We start from the raw sequence: 21016 nt of genomic DNA on the forward strand, positions 1-21016 counted from the left end.
CATAAGTGCATTGTTCCGTGCCAATTGGCACGGAGCAATAACTTAGTTTCCAGTAGGGGTGGGCATCGGCCGGTTTGGTTCGGTTTTACTCTACTGCGGTTTAATTTTTTCGGTTTCGGTTTTAAAATTTTCTAATCCAAAACCAAACCATTTTATTACGGTTCGGTCCGATTTTTGGTATAATACGGTTCAATTTATACGGCCGGTTATATACGGTTTATATAATGAATTAAATTAGTTTTGTGGAACTATAAATATTAGTTTAAAGATAAAGGAAAATAATAATTTATAAAATAATTATCTGATTGAACATAAACCCGATTGATAACTAGCAGATACAAGTAACAAACATTAGATAAGCCACCTTTTACCATCTACAGCATGAAATTGTGACTTGTGAACTATCCAATCCAATGAATCCATGTCACCACCACAGTCCACAAATATCAAAATAGCATTAGAAACTTCAAACCTCAAGTTTTGATTTTTACTCGGTCAATACAATCCTGATAATCTTTCAATATACAATTATACACATGTCTAAAGTCTAAACTTCAAAATTAGCTGAAACTTGAAAGTTTTCAGCTCCAAAATCCTATTTGGCAAGAAAAAAATAAAAACATTGCAATTAGAAAGTGATTATGAATATAATAAATTAAATATGTAAACTTACTGTAACTAATTGATAATATCTTTCTCATCCTCATCTTCAAAAATCCTATTGAAGAAAAATAATAAATTCATTATAAGTTTACAACTACCAAAGATAAGTCACAATCTTGTAAAAATAAGTAAATATGTAAATTTAACTTACAACATTTCATTGGAATGATTATATTTCAGACTTTTTAGTTATGTAAGAACCCAATCAAACACTATTCAAATCTAAAAAAATAAGAAAATTATCACAAAACATTAAATAACAAAATAATTGTAACATAAATAAAACAGAAAAACATACACAAAATTCTTACCAGATTCAATCTCTTCAAGATAATCCAAGTCTTCTTCTACTTTAATGGGTGAAGTGTCTTTTCGGAACCAATCTTGAAGACAAATGAGAGCTTGCACTAATCGAGGAGTTAATGAACTTCTAAATGAATCAAGAATACGTCCCCCTGTGCTAAAAACACTTTCCGATGCCACAGTAGAAATAGGAATCGCTAACACATCATGAGCCATCTCAGCTAAAGTAGGAAATTTGGAAGAGTTAACTTTCCACCAAAGCAAAATATCAAAATGTTCATTTGCAACCTTAACATCATCATCAAGATACCTATCTAGCTCAGTCTTAGCATCCATATTTCCACTTTCAGCCTTATGCCTTAAGTATTCTTGTTGTATTAGTGTTCTTTTGTGAAGACTTTCAATGTTTATAACTGATGGCTCAACTCTGCTAGTGGATGATCCTTGAGAGATTTTTGAAGTGACCTTCCTATATTCTTCAAATAAAGTAGTCATATACAACTTTACTTCATCTCGTATTTTCTCTCCTTTCTCTTGTCCATACATTCTCAAAAGCACAAAAGCCACATAATCAAATTTGAAATGAGGATCAAGCACACAAGCAATAAAAATCATCTTATTCATTTTTTCCGGAGCACCCCAATATTTATCAAATTTAGCTTTCATCCTTTTTGCCATCATAGCTAAAGAAATGTCATCGTTATCTGCCAACAACTTTAAAATACAAGCAAGCTCACCTATTTCATGAAAGTGAACATTTGAAGTGACATATAGTGAACCTGAAACTCTCAAGGTAAGATTATAAAAAGATTCAAGAAACTTCTCCATTTTTCTCACATTTTCCCAATCACCACTTGTCAATGCACCTACATCCTTTCCATCTTCACAAACATGGGTAAGAAGATGTTCCAACAGTCCAGGATCATGAATACCATAACTTAGAAAAGCATTTTCAAACTCCAAAGTAGTTCTTAACATCAAGTAGGTAGAATTCCACCTAGTAACAACATCCAAACACAAAGACTTTTTACTTGTTATCTTTTCAATTTCACAACAGTCTTTGAATTTTTTTAGCCTTGCAGGAGATTGTCTAATATATCTTATAGCTTGTCTAACTCGTCTCACAGAATCTCCAACTTCTTTCAAGCCATCTTGGATAATGAGATTGACTATATGAGCCATACACCTCACATGAAGGTGTTGACCATCCATTAAATTAGTTCCCCATTTACTAAATTGCTTTGACATCTCTTTCAATGTAATATCATTAGAACTAGCATTATCGACTATGATAGTGAACACTTTATCCAAACCCCAATCAAGCAAACATTTAGTGATCATAATTGCCATATCGTCACCTTTATGGCTGTGTATTGGAGAAAAATTCAATATTCTCTTTTGCAATTTCCAATTTTTGCCAATAAAATGAGCAGTAAGACACATATAATTAATTCTCTGTATTGAAGTCCATGTATCCATTGTGAGACAAACTCTTTGACATGTCTCCTTGAAGAAAAGCTTAAGATTTTTCTTTTCTTCCAAAAAAAGTTCAAAGCAATCTCTTGTAGTTGTCCTACGAAACGGAATTCTAAATAATGGTTGTGTCACATTTATAAAGTGTCTAAACCCTTCCATTTCCACAAATCTAAAAGGTAATTCATCAACAATTATCATCTTGGCCAAAGCTTTCCTGCTAGCTTCTTGATCAAATCTCCAAGTGTTGGTTGTTATCTGATCTTTTGAAATGTTTTGAAAGGCTATTTTACCTTGTTTAGTTTCCACATCACATAGATATTTTTTACACCGTTTCAAATGAGCACCCAAAGATGAAGTACCATTTAAATTGGAATCAGCAGCATAACTTGCACCACAATAATTACATTTTGCTCTAGGTGCCCCATTAGAATCATTAAATTTCTCAAAATGTTCCCAGACCGAAGATCTAGTTCTTACAGATTTTCGTTTTTTCCCAACATCAATCGAATCCACAGATGAAGAATTAAGTGTGTTATCATTTGAACCCTTGCTTTCATCGATCATACCCTCTTTTTTTGTCATCTATTAAAAATTAAGAATTTTTTTGGTATAAATCAAAAGAAAAAAAAAACAATAGAATGAAACAAAATATCAAGTTAACAAAAAAAAAACAAAGTGCTAATTATTGAAATTTAAAGTACGTGGACAGATGTGGGCCTCGAGTAGAGAATGGAGAAGTGGAGAACTTGTGGGCCTCAAGCAAAGAATGGAGAAGTGGAGAACTTGTGGGCCTCGAGCAGAGAATGGAGAAGTGGAGAACTCCTAGCTTCCTACTAGTAAGTGGCAACTGGCAAGGAAGAAAGTGACGGATGAAAGCTTCCTACTGTTAAGTGGCAACTGGCAAGGAAGAAAGCGACAGATGAACCTGCTGGTAAGGAAGAAAACAATGGGCGACGACCACCGGTAAGGAAGAAGGCGACGTGCGACGCCTGATATGAGCGCATATTAGGGCCAATGTTGGCCTGGTATGGTATCATTTTTTAAAACTTGATTCTATCTCCCTCTTCTATAAATTCAACACGTGTTACCATGCTCCTTATCAAAAAAATAAAATAAAATAAAATTTGAAGGTGCTATCATAAGGTTTAAGTCTACAGTATGACCATTAGTGCATTGTTCCGTGCCAACTGGCACGGAGCAATAACTTAGTTTCTAGGGTGTATAAATACATTTTGACACCTTATATACCATCTCCCCACTCAGACCTTCACAGGGAACTTGAATTCAACTAAATCCAAGTAGGGGAGGGCCATCAGTGAGTTTTGGTCAAAATTCACTGATGGACCTAGACACCTCTGATTTGACCCATTTCAGTTCGAGTGGGATTATGGAAATGCAAGGACTCCAACGGTGCTAGCAAATCATGATTTGAAACTATATATTTGTGGTAGCAAGTGTTGAAAATAAAAAATCAGCCATCGTTGGGCCTGATGTGAGTACATATTAGACCCAACGTGGACTTGATATGAGCGCATATCAGGCCCAACGTGGGCCTGATATGAGCGCATATCAGGCCCAACGTGGGCCTGGTATGGTATCGTTTCTTAAAACTTCATTCTATCTCCTCCTTCTATAAACTCAACATGTGCTACCATGATCCTTATCAAAAAATTAAAATAAAATAAAATTTTAAGGTGCTACCATAGGGTTTAAGTCTTCAGCATGGCCATTAGTGGGTTCTGTGGTAACTAACACGGAGCCATAACTTAGTTTCTAGGGTGTATAAATTTATTTTGACACCATATATACCATCTACCCACCCTGACCTTCACATGGAACTTGATTTCACGTAAATCTAAGTAGGGGAGGGCCATCAGTGAGTTTTAGTCAAAATCCACTGATGGACCTAGACACATCTGATTTGACTCATTTCAGTTCGAGTGGGATTATGGAATTGCAAGGATTCCAACGGTGCTAGCAAATCATGATTTAAAGTTATATATGTGTGGTAGCAAGTGTTGAAAAAAAAAAGCAGCCACCGTTGGGCCTGATATGAGAGCATATCAGGCCCAACGTGGGCTTGGTATGGTATAGTTTCTTAAAACTTGATTCTATCTCCCCCTTATATAAACTCAAAACGTGCTACCATGCTCCTTATAAAAAAATAAAATAAAATAAAATTTGAAGGTGCTACCATAGGGTTTAAGTCTTCAGCATGGCCATTAGTGGGTTTTGTGGCAACTGGCACGGAGCCATAACTCAGTTTCCACGGTGTATAAATTCGTTTTGACACCATATATACCATCTACCCACCCTGACCTTCACAAGGAACTTGATTTCACGTAAATCCAAGTAGGGGAGGGTCATCAGTGGATTTTGGTCAAAACCCACTGATGGACCTAGACACCTCTGATTTGACCCATTTCAGTTCGAGTGAGATTCTGAAATTGCAAGGATTCCAACGGTGCTAGCAAATCATGATTTAAAGCTGATATGTGTGGTAGAAAGTGTTGAAAAAAAAATTAAATCAGCCACAATCAGTAAAATAAAATATGTGAGAGCATATCAAGCCCAACGTGGGCCTGGTATGGTTTCTTATCTCGTATCAAAAAACTTGATTCTATATCCCCCTTATCAAAAAATAAAATAAAATAATTTGATTCACCATAATTTTAATTTACACAAACAGTAAATCATTACAAGAATAGTCCATTACAATTTTTCAGTATCTACAGTTTAAAGTTTTTGTCAGACATGATTTTATGTCCAAGTCTAAATCTATAAGCTCTCATATCAGCTTGTTTAAAGTCTGTAAATCTCTGAAACATCAAACTCTCTGCAGATCACATCATAAAAAAACACAATCCAACCTACAAAACAAAAGCATAATCCATCATAAAATAAGCACAATCCAAATATGATGGAACAGACACAAATACTCATATCAGGCCTAACGGTGGCTGATTTTTTTTTTTAACACTTGCTACCACACATATATAGCTTTAAATCATTATTTTCTAGCACTGTTGGAGTCCTTGCATTTCCATAATCTCACTTGAACTGAAATGGGTCAAATCAGAGGTGTCTAGGTCCATCAGTGGGTTTTGACCAAAACCCACTAATGGCCCTCCCCTACTTGGATTTAGTTGAATTCAAGTTCCCTGTGAAGGTCTGAGTGGGGAGATGGTATATAAGTGTTAGAGTGTATACTAAAAGCCTAGCTTTTGTATAAACATTTATTTAGAAATAAGAATCACATTGGTCAAATGTTTACATTTATATGCTAAGTGTAGTTGTTCAATTAATTTATATTGTAGATAACATGGTGTGTGGTGTCACACACAGAAGATCATGTTATCAATTCTTTATAAATTATGAATAGTAGCTTACGACTAAGATGTAAAGGAACAAACCATTGGAACAGTCGTAGTGTAATTTGGTATTAGTTTGTCTTAACTATAAAATTACACTAGTACACTCTGAGTGTATTGAGCAGGACCATTTAAGGTAAGTTCTTTTTGTACTGACTACATAAAAGAACAAAACCTTTAGTATAATGGTAGTGTGTGCTCTTAATCCTGATATAATAACAAGCACATATATCTAGTATTTATTTCTTTGACTTATCAAAGGGTGCGATTTAGTTCGATAAATCAATAGGCCCGATAAGTTGGGAAATGATATTATTTATAGTGTGTGTTGTTGATTATAGAAGGAAACTATGTCCTAGTAATCTAGGTTGATGATGCCCCCAAGAGGAGCTCATAAAGATTGTCATGTAAACACTGCAGGTAGACTTAGTCCGACATGACGATAAGGTTGAGTGGTACTACTCTTGGAGCTAGATATTAATTAAGTTGTCAGTAACTCATTTAATTAGTGGACATTCTATATCTTAAACACAGGGAGACTAACACACTCATGATAAGAAGGAGCCCAAAATATAATTTGGGATTGGTGCGGTAGTTCAATAATAATTCTTTAGTGGTATGTATTATTATTGATGAAATTAAGTTGGGTGTTCGGGGCGAACACGGGAAGCTTAATTTCATCGGGAGACCAAAACTCATTCCTCCTCTTGGTCCCTATCGTAGCCTCTTATTTATAAAGTATTATACTCACTCATACCTACCTTCTTACCCATCCTTATGTGGTCGTCCAAGCCAAGCTTGGAGCCCAAGCAAGGGCCGACCAAGACATGGCTTGGATGGGATGAAGTGTGGTCGGCCCTAGCTTGAGTCCAAGCTTAGGTGGCCAGCCATAATAAAATTAAAAGGATTTTATTTTTTTAAAATTTTCTTATGTGGAAGCCATGGTTTTAAAAGAGAGTTTAAAATTTAAATCTTTCCTTTTATAGCATTCTACAAAAGATTAAGTGAAAGGTTTGATATCTTTCCTTATTTGTAGTTAAAAGGAAGATTTTAATTTTTGAAAAAACTTTCCTTTTTTGTAATCATCCTCATGATTTAAAAGAGAGTTTTAAAATTAAAATTTTCCTTTTATAGTTTCTACAAAAGATTAAGAAAAGATTTAATATCTTTCCTTATTTGTAGATTGAGAGGAAGATTTTAATTTTAAAGATAACTTTCCTTTTTGGAAATCATCCACATGTTTTAATAGAGAAATTTTAATTTATAAAATTTCCTTTTATAACCAACCATGAAGGGAAAATTAATAGAGAAATTTTTTATTTTAAAAATTTCTGAAAACAAATTAGGAAGTTTTAATTTTGTGTTTAAAACTTTCCTTGCTTGGATGATTAAGAGGTGGCCGACCACATTGTGTTTGAAAGGGAAATTTTTTATTAAACTTTCCTTTCATTGGCTAAGAGAATAAAGAAGTTTTTTATAAAATTTTTCTTATTTGCCAAGACCAAGGAATATAAAAGAGAGGGTAGAGGTGTCTCACCTCATAACTTATGTTCTAGTTTTCCTCTCTTCTATTTCTTTGGTTGATGGCCGGCCCTTCTCATCTTCTTCCTCTCCTCCTTTTCTTCTTCATTGGTGGCCGGCGACATCAACTCTCAAGGAGCTTGTTGGTGGCCAGATTTTGCTTGGAGAAGGAGAGAAAGGAGGTTTTGTTTCTAGCATCCCTTGGAGTTTGGTGGTGTGGCCGAACCTCATCTATTCTTGGAATACTTGTGGTGGCCGAAACTCACAAGAAGAAGAAGGTAGCTTGGGTGGTTCTCATCTCGATAGATCGTCGCCTACACGACGTCCGAGATAAGTAGAGAAATATGATAGAAGATCAAGAGGTTGTTGTTTACAAAGAAATGTATAACTAGTAATTTCTATTCCGCATCATACTAGTTTTCTTTGTATAGTTTTTGAAATACCAAACACAAGAGGCATATGATTCTAGGTTTCGAATTTGTGATTCGAGTATGTGTTTTTTTTTATTTTTCGAATTTGTGATTCGATTGTTCCTTTTGGTTAAACCAATGGTTATATAAGGAAATTAAATATTAGATTTCATTGAAAGGCTTTGTCTAGGAAATGGTGGATGCTCCCATACCCAAGAAGGCCTAGTGCCTCGCTATGTTTAACCTGGAAGCCAATTTCTAAAATTAATATTTAATTGAATTTGTAATATGGGTGGATTTGGATCAATAATGTTAAGCATCGTTTGCGATCCAAGTCTAAACCACTAAGAACAGATAAGTTAAATTTGGAATCAATAATGTTAAGTTCCGTTTGTGATTCCTAATTTAATTTCTAAAGAACACAATAGGTTGTTAGTAAATGTTCAGGACTTGTACAAAATTTTTGTACAGGGGAATTGGTATGATATTCAGCATAGCAACCAACAATAAGGTGTCAAAACGTATTTATACACCCTGGAAACTAAGTTATTGCTCCGTGCCAGTTGGCACAGAACAGTGCACTGATGGCCATGCTGTAGACTTAAACCCTATGGTAGCACCTTCAAATTTTATTTTATTTTATTTTTTTGATAAGGAGCATGGTAACACATGTTGAATTTATAGAAGGGGGAGATAGAATCAAGTTTTAAGAAACGATACCATACCAGACCCACGTTGGGCCTAATATGCTCTCATATCAGGCCCAACGTGGGCCTGATATGCTCTCGTATCAGGCCCAACAGTGGCTGATTTTTTTTTCAACACTTGCTACCACACCTATGGAGCTTTAAAACATGAGTTGCTAGCACCGTTGGAGTCCTTGCAATTCCATATTCCCACTTGAACTGAAATGGGTCAAATCAGAGGTGTCTAGGTCCATCAGTGGGTTTTCACCAAAACCCACTGATGGCCCTCCCCTACTTGAATTTACCTGAAATCACGTCCCCTGTGATGGTCTGGGTGGGGAGATGGTATAAATGGTGTCAAAACTTATTTATACCCCCTAGATTAGAAGTTATTGCTCCGTGCCAGTTAGCACGGAACAGTGACCTATTTTCTTCAATGACTCCAATCTTATTTTTCAAGGATGACTACAATCCCTTTGTCTGAGTTTTAACTCATTTATATTTCAAAACATATTTACATTACTTTGAAATTTCAAACCACTTTCTGTTGAATTGAAATACGGAGATATACTAAACCTAGATGGTGTGAAGTATTAATTATGCCTTGCAGGTGATGGTTGACACTTCTCATACCTACAATACCACTGCATCATAAAATAAATACTACATAAAACGATATAACAGAAACATCACTTTCTAAACTGTTTTTCTTACAATCCTATGTATGTACTGCATACAAAACATATGGATCAACTCCTCCAATTTATAATTAATTCAAGAACCAGGGGCTAGCGGCATTCTACAGGTCCTCCGATTATGGCCCAGTTATTTGCATCTGCTGCATTTGACTTTTACATTCCCATTATGTTTCGACTCGATCCTTGCCTTCTTTCGCCTACCCGGCTGCACAAGGCTACGGGAACATAGAACTATAATGTTGTTTACTCCCCTAGGCCAAAATTCCTTGCTTCGACAGGGGTAAATACGATCCATGTATGTCGCATTCCAATTATGTGAATGAAAATAATGTTCACAATATGGGAGTGTATTCATGTTCCGGTGAATGATGACGACAATTGCATGGAGCAAGGCAATCCTAAAATTTGAAACTCCCTGCAGTTACAATATTTTCTCTCCAAATTAACAATGTAGGAAGCACCCCATGTCTCTACTTCCATTTCAGATTGAGAGTAGGGGTGAACTTTATATCGTCTAGCTTTCTCCCTCCTTGATTCTATTTCTTTGGTAGCATGAGGTGTCAACGCAACATACCATTTCGACACTTCCTCCCTACAGTTAAAGAACCATTGAGCAACCTTTCTTCTGGTATTATCAATTAACCTGTTTATGGGAAGTTCATGCATCTCCTTGAACAAAGCATTTAAACTCTCTACATAATTGGTTGTTAGCATTATGTACCTTCTGCCACTAAAGTGTGCATTAGCCCATCTTTTAGGGTCAATGTTCTGAAGTCACTTATGAGCATCTGAATGTTTTCAAGCATGGACTGCATTATGAGATCATATTGGAGTGTTGTGTTTGCTCGAGCTGCTGCCCAAAACAAGCTTAAACCTATTGCAAGGCATGTGGTGGCAACAAAAAGCATGATGGGCGGTAGGATAGACTTTCCTAACTAATGTCGCGATGTCTATCTGATACTATAGTTATTGACTTTGGATCAACATCAAAGAATCTCTTCGTATGATCCAAAAACCGCTCCCATGCAGACCTACATTCAACTTCAGCGATTCCAAAGGTTATTGGGAGGACATTGTCATTAACATCAATTGATGTAGCCATCAACAACACATCCGGATATTTGCCTTTTAGGTGTGTCGCATCAATTCCAATCAATTTGCGAAGATAAGACCTGAATATTCTTCTACAAGCTCCAAAACCCCAAAAACAGCGTTGGAACTGATTATCCTCATTCCTGTGTAGTGCCACATAGGTTTTAGAACCCCTTACTCTTAACTCACGCATATATAGTGGAAGATCTCTATATGCTTAGTCATAATCTTCAACAACTTTCTTCATCGCTTTCTCTCGAGCTATGTATGCTTTTCTGTATGATATGGTCACTCCAAACCTAACTTTTATATCTGCTATAATCATACTTGGCTTGTATTGTTCATTAGCAAGAAATTGCTCTTCAACAAAAGAAGCTACAAAGGATGAAGAGCATGCTTGATGATCAGCACTTTCCCTAATGACTCCACATTAGTGTTCCTTTATATATTTCGTAACAATGAACTCTACATCCCCCGAGCAACTACTCTCCATTTACACGGTTGATTGAAGCAGACGACTTTTACTTTATTTTTCTGAGTGTCGACTGAGTTATATCTCATATGTTTAACCATGACATGTTTCACAAGTGCATTCTTGAACTCTTGTCGAGACGGAAAAAACTGTCCAACAAAAAATTCATGCTCATCTGTTGCATCTTCAACTGGCCTTTGGAGCAATTGAGAATTTAGAATATATGGATCATCAGCTATTGGGAACTCCTCCTCTAAGTCACTATACTGCTCTGGAGATATTTCATATTGTTCAATCTGTATATCATCAGCTAAGAATTCTTGTACATCTGTATTACATTGCAATTCCTCTCCAATTCGGTTATAATACCCTTCCTCCTCCCTCCAAGTAAGCTCAAAGTAAACATCAAGTGTTGTACAAGGATTCAGAACTTCATCTTCTTGAATACTAGCTTCTTCATTTAGATCAAATGTGAAATTACTGTTTCTATTTCTATTTGTGTTAGGCACACAATTATACTGCGAAGATGATGGAATATTTGTTCTGGATACTTCTCCTACATTAGCTCCATGTCCAATGCTAGAATTTGTATCAAGTGTATTCCATATTTCAGAGAGAATTTCTTCAGTTATATGATCATCCCTGATAAATAAATTCCAAACTAATTTAGTAAATTTGGAACTATATAATCAAGTGTTGTCGTTAATTTATAATTTTGCTCAATTGAAACCACTAGGAAGGGTTGAGCAAGGAAAATATCTATATGATGTAAAATCCAACTTTTAACCAAAGATCACGTTGGGCCTGATATCGATAATATCAGGCTCAACGTGGCCCTGATATCATCGATATCAGGCCCCTACTGAAGTAGACACTTCTTATAAACTAGGACCACCACTGACTAAACCCTTAACCCTAAATAAAAAATGGTTAGCCAAACTTAACTATCAATCGCAGAAACTAACAAGACTTAAATTGATTAAGTATTCTATTACATCATATTGCAGGTGTTGTTGAATATTTTATTCCCCACACAACCAAAATAAACCATAACAACCATATTTTCCACCACCCTTTGCTACAATACTATAATTTTTATTTACCATCACTACCCTAATTTACAGTAATAAATCTATACATACATGTCTAAATCTTTAAATGTATTCTTCTAATAATTTCCCTCTTGCAAGAAGTTGTTGACGCTCTTAACTGCAGTTGTCCGTTGGTCTCCTCTTGAAACTCTTACGCCAATATCCCGAAAACCTAACTGGTCTATTGCACGAGCAGTAATGGCAAGCGCAGGGTTCATATTTCTTTCGTGTTTATAACACCACGCAGAGGGATGGAGGGAGAGAGACGGTGAGATGATGTGCATCCGAACCACAAATTATTTTTCAATTCGATTTGTGCCTTGGATGCTTGGAAAATGATGATTAGAAAATGTGATTACCAGGTAGTCAGAGAGATAATCTAGGAATTGAATTTGTTAAACTGCATCATTTGATAAATATCAACCTAAGATACATTTTTTTTTTTGATAAATACAATATTCAAGCAACGTCTTTTGGTAAATTGTTGTATAAAATATGAATATCTTCAATTTAAGAAAATTTAAATTTGAGCGGATAAGCATGGCCGTTTCTGTGGGGCCCATGGGTGGTGGGTCGTCAGCGTAACTGATACCAAATTCGGTTATTATTTTTGGACGGCCGAATCGGACCGTTTCATTCATGGCGCAACCCTCCCTTCACGCCGTTGTCAGTTTGCGCTCTGCTGCTCCTCCTCCTCCTCCTCCTCCTCCAACCCGCGGGTCTTTAAAAGGATCGCAACCCTCACTTACTTGGCAAGGGTCTTCCTTGTCGACGTCCACATCCACTTCTTCTCTGGATGCTCGGGTTCCCTAAAGGTGACTTCTTTAAGCATCAGAATTCGTTATTGATTGTTCTTGTGTTTTTTTTCCTTCTGGTTCGAATTAGATGGGGATGGTAAGGTACCCTTTTCTAAGATGCGATCTTGAGTTTATTGATGCATATAGATAGATGTTCGTCTTCTCTTTCGATTTATGCCTCTCGGTCGTCGTCGTCCATGCAAGGTGTGGTCTTGTTGTGTGTGCGTGTGCTGGTCACTCTTATTTCTTGCTTAGATTCTATATGATAGGTTCATTTTCTGTTTATGTGCTTTATAGATTGAGAAAGTAATAAGAAAATGTGACATGGTTTTAAAAAGCTTTGTAATGGATTTGTATCAGTAGTTCCCTCATCTGGATCAAAATTCTTCAATTCTCTTTTGAATGAGATGTTCATCTTTCTTATATGCTTCATAGTAGGCATTTGGTGATAGCTGTCTGCTAAAGATTCCAAACACCTATTCCTATACTTACAGGGATGGAGAAGTTTTTGAACTCAACAAATAGAGTGACTGCAGAATCAAAGAAAGGAACAGGAAGACAATTAACTGGTCCAACAATTGCTGGAGGTCCACTGTTTACTTCGGACAGTCATAGAAAGTCTCTTCCTGCCTACTTAAGAACTCCTAAAGGCTCTTGTCATGATTATTGCAAGTTTGGAATCAGGTATGTCACTGAAGATGATAGTAAAGGCTCCTCTATTAACAGTTTGGGTGAAGAAGTGCAGCATAAAGATCCAAATCGAGTGAATAACTTGAATTTAAAAGAGACAAGAAATAGACATGCTGGTACGAAGCCATTGCTTAACGTAGATAAACTGAATGCCATTAAGAAGAAAACTACTCCAATATTTGAGGAGTCTACATGGATGAAAGAATCTGTCAACTTCAAAAGAATTTCAACTGTGAAGCATGCAATTGCGTCTGTATCTTCCAAAGGTAAAGGTAATCAAGGTAGAGAAATGGACAATGAAAATTTGAAATGTGAGAGTGGATGTAAGTCTGAATATCAACCAAAAGAACCTGCTTCCCTCCTAAAGAAAACATATTCTCCTGGAAAACGCAACATGCTTAAGAAGACACCTGCAAAGGGCAGCACTAAATCTTATGAAAATTGCAGATTTAAGCTAAGGGCTTCATTGCCATTCAATAGGATTGATACTGTCGCTTATCTTGCACAGGCGAACACAACTACGGTAAGGATTGAATCTCAACCTGCTATTAAGAGCTCAAATAGTTCTAGCAATGAAGCACATGTGAGAAGGGATATTAGTGGTATGCCAAGAATGGTAGAAAAGGAATCAGTGAAATTGCAAATGCCTTCTCATTCATACAAACATGCTAATAACGAGTCATGTTTGGAGGCAATGATCAAGAACCAAAAATTTGGAATGGTGAAACCTGATGAAGAAAACAAGGAGAGTAAAACAACTTCTGCTATTCAGCCAAAATTCAGTTGTGACTCTGATGATCTTAAACCAGTATCAAAAAAGGAGAATTATGATTTTGTTTCTCTAACTCAGATATCATGGAAGTTGGAGGGCATTCAAGATTCTTCACAGGCTGAATCCCCAGAACCAGAATGTGTTGACTTCTCTTTAGCTGAGCTAAGTTCCCCAATGGATGAGGAGAATTATTCAAACTGCATAGAGAAGGAATCTAACAATGACTGGTCATCCCATTCATTGGCATATGATGAAGAAACTGAGGAATCACATTCTGCAATTACTGAATTAACTGAACCAGAGGATGAAACTGAGGAAGTGGAAACTAGCAGTGACACCATAATCGACGAATCAGATTCTGCAATCAGCGAATTCAGTGAAGTGGAGGGAATCAAAAGTGGCAGCGATACCAAAACTTCAATGATCAGAGAAAGGAGGTTGACAGAAACTGCCAGTGTTCATCCTGAAGAACATCTTTCTGTACCTTACATGTCGATGTTCAGAAGAAGCATTCTGCATATGATTGAGAGCGGTCATTGTGGTCAAGTTGTTAGGAAAGGCTTCCGACAAATGCCTACGGTGGAAGTTCCAAGCAATCTTGATCCTGAAGCAGCAGCAGTTGTGCTGAGGCATCAAGATGTTCAGCAAAAGAGAGACCCGCTTGGTCTGTCCAATAATGTGATCGAAGAAACTGCAAGCCAACTTGATCAGAACACAAACACAAAAGTGCAAGCATTGGTGAGGGCATTTGAGACGGTCATCTCTCTCCATTCTCCGAGATAAGAAAATAGCATGTGCAATTTAATTCACTTGCTGGTGTCTCATCCTTTGTTGAATTGCTAATGCCAATGGCAAGAATCAACAGAAGTAGCTTTTAACTATAGGTGAATTAGTGCTTTCGGAAGCCTAATAACTAGGAAACATGTACACGAGCTCTTATAAAGTCAAGAGTACATTAAGTTGGTAAGTTTAGCTAAGGTGCAGCTTGGCCTTAAAGGTGTAATCTGCTAGCCAGTTTACTGCCAGCTTAATGTAAATTGACATGGATAATTGATATTATTTTATATACACTGTTGCCTGAGAGTTCATGTTTGGATTTAGCATTCATTTTTAGGAGTTTTATGGCCTGGATTTACTCCTTTAACAACTTTATCTTTTTCCTTACAAGTACTTGAGAAATTATACATTTTCCTCCATGTTTCCTTCAAGTCAAAACACTAACAAATAACAAGTTACTAGACCATTCAGATAGTTGTTTCCTTCACGCAACAGCAGCAGTTTTTCATATGCTGAAACTGTACAGTCATTCCACCGCCGAGTACACCGATGCTTAACTGCAGCTGATACAATTTTCAACTGAAAATCATGACATAACAAGACACACATTAATTACAAAGAAAAAACCATTATTAGAACGTTTACTGCCCGAGTCAATAAAATTTCTCACAATATTTTACACTACAGTAAATTTGACTAAGAGTTTCCAGAAATTTCCACATCAGAATGATTCATGATTGAAAAAAAAAGACTTCTTTTTCAATCAAAGAGTTTGGCCGATATCTCCACATCACCCTTAGGATTTGCAATTCAGATGCTTTTAGCAAAATCATAATTACTAGCCAGCAGTTTATTCGGAGGAGTAACAAGCCAAGCACTTGAATATTGTTGCTTCAATTATCTGAAGAATAAGGTGATCATCATTATCGCATTGAATAAAACTGCTTCAAAGACAACCTAACAAATTAGTAGGCCCTTTACCAGATTCAGTATTGCCCGCTAGAAATTTTCTCAGCTTCAGTAGAAATTTCATGATGCACCTTTTTGGCACAGACCACATCTAAATCTCCAACATTATTAGATGTTTCTATGCCAGAAACAATTGGGTCTATTTTGCAATAACCACAAAAGCAAGGTTTATTCCCTTGACATGGTTTAGGGAGCAGGTGAAGCTTCTGATAGAAGATTAGATAGCAACCAATCAGTATACTAAACATTCATGAGCTAACATCATATTAAAAATAATTGGTTAAGATTAAGTAATAGAAAGGCATGAAATTGGAATTATTAAAAGAGCACAATCCTTAAAATTTTGGTCTAAAGAGCAATGGAGAGATTCTCCAACTGAACAGTGCATTATTTCCTAGGTGGATACAAGGTTCGAGGCTTATGTGATGTTTAGCTAGAATTTGATGTTACAGCAATGGCTTGTGCAGCAGCAGCATAGTCATTAAGCGATTCAAGTTAGTGTTACTCTAAGGCCTTGGTTTACAAAAACAGAGGGATTCAATATTTTGCAAACAAGAAAAATCATTTCAGAGCAAAACCTTGTATATAGCAGCAATCACAAGGATGCTCATGATAAACATCTACTACTTCCTACTCTCCTCTTTTATATACTCCTCACTTCCCAATTTCCTTGAGAGACATTCTCCTTGCTTCACATGATCTCATTCTGCTCCTATTTTCCTTGCATTTCTATGTTCTCATCATTTCCCCTTTGCCCCATTGCTCCTATTCCATAGACTTCCTTTTTCTCGTCATTTCCTTTATTCACCTAACTGGAGATTATTGAGGACATCTGAGAAATAGCATTAGATTTGTTCATGTTCATATTTCCCCACCACCAACATTAATAAACTTGGCTCACAAACAATCTTAAAAGACAATAGGTTTGCCTCCATATATATCTTTTGCACCAACCTGTTAGTTAAAAATCTTGAAGTTTGGATCATATTTACAAATTAACTTTGCTTATTTTAAATTACAGCTCTTAAAAGGAAGAAGTTAATAATTCAAATCTAATTTCGAGATAAATATCCTTCAAGGATTTAAGCATATAACCAAGAGAACTTAAAGTATTAGGTTTGAGTAGATAATTCAATTGTGATTTTGATGACTACCGGATCAGATCAGAAAAAATCTTTGCTTCTAATAGGAAAGCTGCCTACATGGAAGGTCAAAGATACCATGTGAGCTAATACTCTTTCATTGGGTTTTGTACTTTCTTTCCAAACCAAACTTTCTCAGTTCATAGTGATGATAACCACAATAGAGCTTTCAATGAATTTGGAAAATAAATGTAAATCATTTTTGTTTATGAAAATAGTAATTTAAGCAGAAAAAAAAAAATCAAAGGCAGTTGATTAAATTAACATTATATAAACAAAATTGCTAGACCTCCAGTGCTCTCTGTAATTTGCTAATTTCAGTGGACTGCTTCTTAGCAAGTTCATTTACTTCCTGGAAACGCCTCATGGCTGTGGCCGATCTTTCTTGCTCATTCTGCACCTACATACTCATATAATAAGAAAAGAGGAAAAATTAGAATAATTTGTAAGTAGGAGTAACACAAAACTAAACATACAAAAAAATTGTTCTTTCTCAGTCTGAAGTATACCTGCAACTCTAAATCTTCAACTCTCCTAATAGATGCTTCTTCAACAAAAGCTCGACGTTTGGATTCTTCTTCAAGCATGACTGTGAACTGATATCTCAATTCAGCCATTTCTTGAGTAAGATCTTCTGCTTCTTCATTGGCCTTGAGCTTGACTTCCTTTAGCTCTTCCTAGAAATCAAACCAAAATGCATCAAGAAAGAATTTGCAAGGTGTCAAAAAGGGCAATTAACTGACCATCAGACCTTGAGCTGCTTGACTAGAAGCCCAGATTCATGGATCTGTTTAGCCATCATCTCTATCTCATCTTTCACAATTTCATCTTGAGATGTTGCAGTTTGCTTAGCAATGGATGGCGCTACATTCCCTGAGGAAGGACTTCATAATAGCATTTTTGTTACTAAAGCTCAAGGATTGGAAAAATTGGAAATCTAGCATGTTTCTGACTGACATTTACAAAATCTAGCAAAGGGTAGTATTGTGAAAAAAAAAGAAGATAAACTAAACAGAATATAACAAAATGTAAAATAGTATTCAAAACTGTCCCTCAAGTGACCACAAAAGATTACAGTCTACAGGCAATGCTGGAATATTCCCATCCCCAATCGCCTCAGTACATGCATGGCACATACGGATGCATAGTAAGCAGTGCATGCAACAACCTACAGTTCGTAAAGCTATACAATCTCCTTATCATATGACAGGCATGCCAAGATCATGTTATGAGGCCAAAAAATTAGCCTATCATGCATACACCTCTGACATGCTTCCATGTGGATTGCACCAATGCTTCATCCAAGTCACCAGGTAACAACATTTGTGTCTAAACAAAAGTGTAGTCGAGAGTGGACAATAAAGTTAAAATTGCAATTGCTTTGAACCAAAAATGGAGGAAATGACTAGGAAACAGTACAATCTCAACTTCCACAAGCAAACCTAGCTATAAAACTATCTAACTCAGGAGTTCATTTGATGACATATTGATTTATCGTTAATTAAAGTGAAGTTGTTAGGTGTAGGAGCTGCAGAGATTTTGCACAATATAAATCAACTGAACTTATATAAAAGGGAAAGCATAAAAAGCAAGAAAAAAATAATAAAAAGGAAATATCCACTAGCCAGAACAAATGACAACGGATCAGGAAAAGAATATTTTATTAGACTTATAAACTGACAAGGCTGTGATATAAATAAATTGACTCTTAATGAGATCTAGATCTGTTCCTTGAAAACATCTCTGTAAGGAACAGAAAAAATTGCATATGTTTCCAAGTGTAACATCTATTAATTAGAAATATAGTGATGACAGAGCAGCAAACATCTTCTATTTAGATGTTTAAAATCACAGCGTGTCGCATAAATGTCTTAGAGTCTTCAAGGGTACAGATCAATCTTCTAGGTTGTCATTTTTAAGCATGTACCATGATCTAGTGATACAATACAGAAATTCAACAATCTCTTGCATGAAGTTTAGAAACCTTAGTAATAATTCCATATGCAAAATACAAGGTTTAGAAGTTCCATGAAAAACATATAGGAGAAATTGCTAACTAACGAAGCAGAAGCATTGATATAATAACCTTACTGTAATACCTCAAATACTTGTCAAGTTTAACATCATTGGGAGACTGGTTAGCATGTTCATGAAATAATATCATCCTCTCTCGTAGAACTGTGTTCTCATCTTCCAGACAACTAATTACGTGTTGCTTCTCCTTGAGTTGAATTTGTAATGTCACAAAACATTCATCTGTTCTTGTTTTCTCTTCAGCTAGTTGTTGCCCTAGTCTTTCATCTTCAACATATCTCTGCTCTAAGGCAGTAATCTCAAGTTTCAAACTCTCAATTTCACATTGTAAATCCAAAATCACTGCCTCATGATTCTCTCTTTGCAGGTCAGACTTTATCAGCTCCTCCTTTGTATTTTTCAACTCCCTCATTAATCTCAAACACTGAGAATCTGCTTGCACTAATTCATTGCTAACTATCTTTAGCTTATCATTTAACTTTTCAGCTCCCGCAAGTTTTAGTTCAAGACTCTGAACTTGCTCAGCCATAAAATTTGCTTCAACATTCTGCAAATTCAATTGATCCTGCAAATATTCTGTGTGGTTTTTAGTTGATGTTATGAGTGAGTATTGAAGTGCTATTAGGCAAAATCAGGCACACAATTGTGTATAAACTACTACCAAAAGGTAGATTGAATTATAATAAGTAGCTTAAAGTAAATGGTATTTTGAGCACACCTACCCATAATCAAGATGACCTCCTAGCGTAAAACAATATGATGATTGATAGTTTAAAAAATTGATAAATGGCAATTATCTACCTATCTCTTGATAGCAATTCCTCAACTCCCTCTCCACTTCCTCGATACGCATCCTATCCTAGCTACAGGCAGACACTCCAATTTCATCCAACTCTGGCTGCAGTACCACCACTCTTTCTTTAAATTTCTTCAATCTGCTCACTATACTTGTCTTAGAAGTTCAAGGACCATCTGGAATATACTGCATACAATAGAGAACATTAAAAAAAAAAACACTTGTGATATTGATATACCTAGATAGAAGTTTTGGCTTAAACATTAGAAAAAAAAACTTGGAGCGAAAGAGAAAAGCTAAAAATGAAGAAGAGTTAACTTTTGAGAAAACTCAATATCATAGAATGCCAATTTAATAATCCTGTTACTGAACAAATAGAATGCCAAACAAGTTAATCATACATACATACACATACACTTCTAATTGTGCTTTAGCATGAATGATCTATTAAATACGAACAGATGGCAAAGGAAATGGGAAGATTTCTACTGAAACATAGACTCAAATGGCATTTAATTACTAAAATTGTCACAAAATAGAGCACAACTATTCAAAAGACGTAATTTAACTAGCAAGATGTAAAACACGAAGAGTTTTTTTTATATAAAAAAAAACCAAAAACACCAATATCGTCTAGAAATAATAAATACATAAGATGACATAAAACTCGCTAGTTCTGCTAACGCTATAAACAATAATTTCTGCAATCATTTCACATCCACCGGATTAGCAGAAATTCAAGCGCGTCAAATGGAACAGACTTCCTTCTAACACGAAAGCTAAGCCCTAGCGGCAAACACTTCAACCAACGCTTGGACCAAACCGAAAAAGGAAAACCGACATCATGGATGTCTAAAACACAAGAGAAGGAACATACGACGCACCCAACCCTAGTCCAAGACAAGAACTCATCGAATTGACTCAACAGAAGAGGGGGAGAAGAACCAAACCCCAGGAAAAGCAGATCGCACCAGGATATCCTCTTAAGAAATCAAAATAAAGCCGAAGCAAACAACGCGCTTAACTAGGAGGCGGAATCGCGAAGCCCGTCGGATCGAAGCAACTGGGGTTCTTCGCCGGAGAGACGACAAGAATGTGGCAACGAGTGATCACTTTTGGTGAGTTAAATTATTTAGAAAATTTAGACCGGGTCCACTGGTTCAAGCGGTTTAATTAGGAATCCAAGCCGGTTCAACCTGGCCATGATCTAACAATTGATGCGGTACAAGAACCATTGTAAGGCGTTACTTCCAGTA

At 36.2% G+C, this 21016-nt stretch overlaps 3 protein-coding genes across 8 annotated transcripts; 1 reads left to right on the forward strand and 2 right to left on the reverse strand.

Annotated features, from left to right (window-relative positions):
* Positions 1-868: 868 nt before the first annotated feature.
* Positions 869-2316, reverse strand: LOC122031551 (zinc finger BED domain-containing protein RICESLEEPER 2-like). Its single transcript, XM_042590650.1, has 2 exons — positions 975-2316; positions 869-885 (listed from the first exon to the last, which is right to left on the reverse strand). Exons 1-2 carry the CDS (start codon positions 2314-2316, stop codon positions 869-871), a joined length of 1359 nt encoding a protein of 452 aa, XP_042446584.1.
* A 10760-nt stretch (positions 2317-13076) lies between these two features.
* On the forward strand, positions 13077-14825 carry LOC122031552. Its single transcript, XM_042590651.1, has one exon. It carries the CDS (start codon positions 13077-13079, stop codon positions 14823-14825), a length of 1749 nt encoding a protein of 582 aa, XP_042446585.1.
* Positions 14826-15291: 466 nt separating this feature from the next.
* On the reverse strand, positions 15292-20889 carry LOC122031169 (tropomyosin-2-like). 6 transcript variants are annotated; one of them, XM_042590294.1, is made up of 8 exons: positions 20786-20889; positions 19766-19946; positions 19030-19540; positions 17682-17814; positions 17440-17607; positions 17220-17330; positions 15801-15994; positions 15292-15720 (listed from the first exon to the last, which is right to left on the reverse strand). In XM_042590294.1, the coding sequence occupies exons 2-7, from the start codon at positions 19815-19817 to the stop codon at positions 15806-15808; spliced, it is 1164 nt and encodes a 387-aa protein (XP_042446228.1). In that variant the 5' UTR covers positions 19818-19946; positions 20786-20889; the 3' UTR covers positions 15292-15720; positions 15801-15805. The 6 variants fall into 6 exon arrangements, with proteins under 6 accessions (XP_042446228.1, XP_042446224.1, XP_042446230.1 ...); XM_042590290.1 differs by having other exon boundaries at positions 20711-20882; XM_042590296.1 differs by having other exon boundaries at positions 19030-19529; positions 20711-20875.
* Between the last annotated feature and the right edge of the window lie 127 nt (positions 20890-21016).

The sequence above is a fragment of the Zingiber officinale genome, chromosome 11A (genome assembly GCF_018446385.1).
Source record: "Zingiber officinale cultivar Zhangliang chromosome 11A, Zo_v1.1, whole genome shotgun sequence".
NCBI classification, from domain to species: domain Eukaryota; kingdom Viridiplantae; phylum Streptophyta; class Magnoliopsida; order Zingiberales; family Zingiberaceae; genus Zingiber; species Zingiber officinale.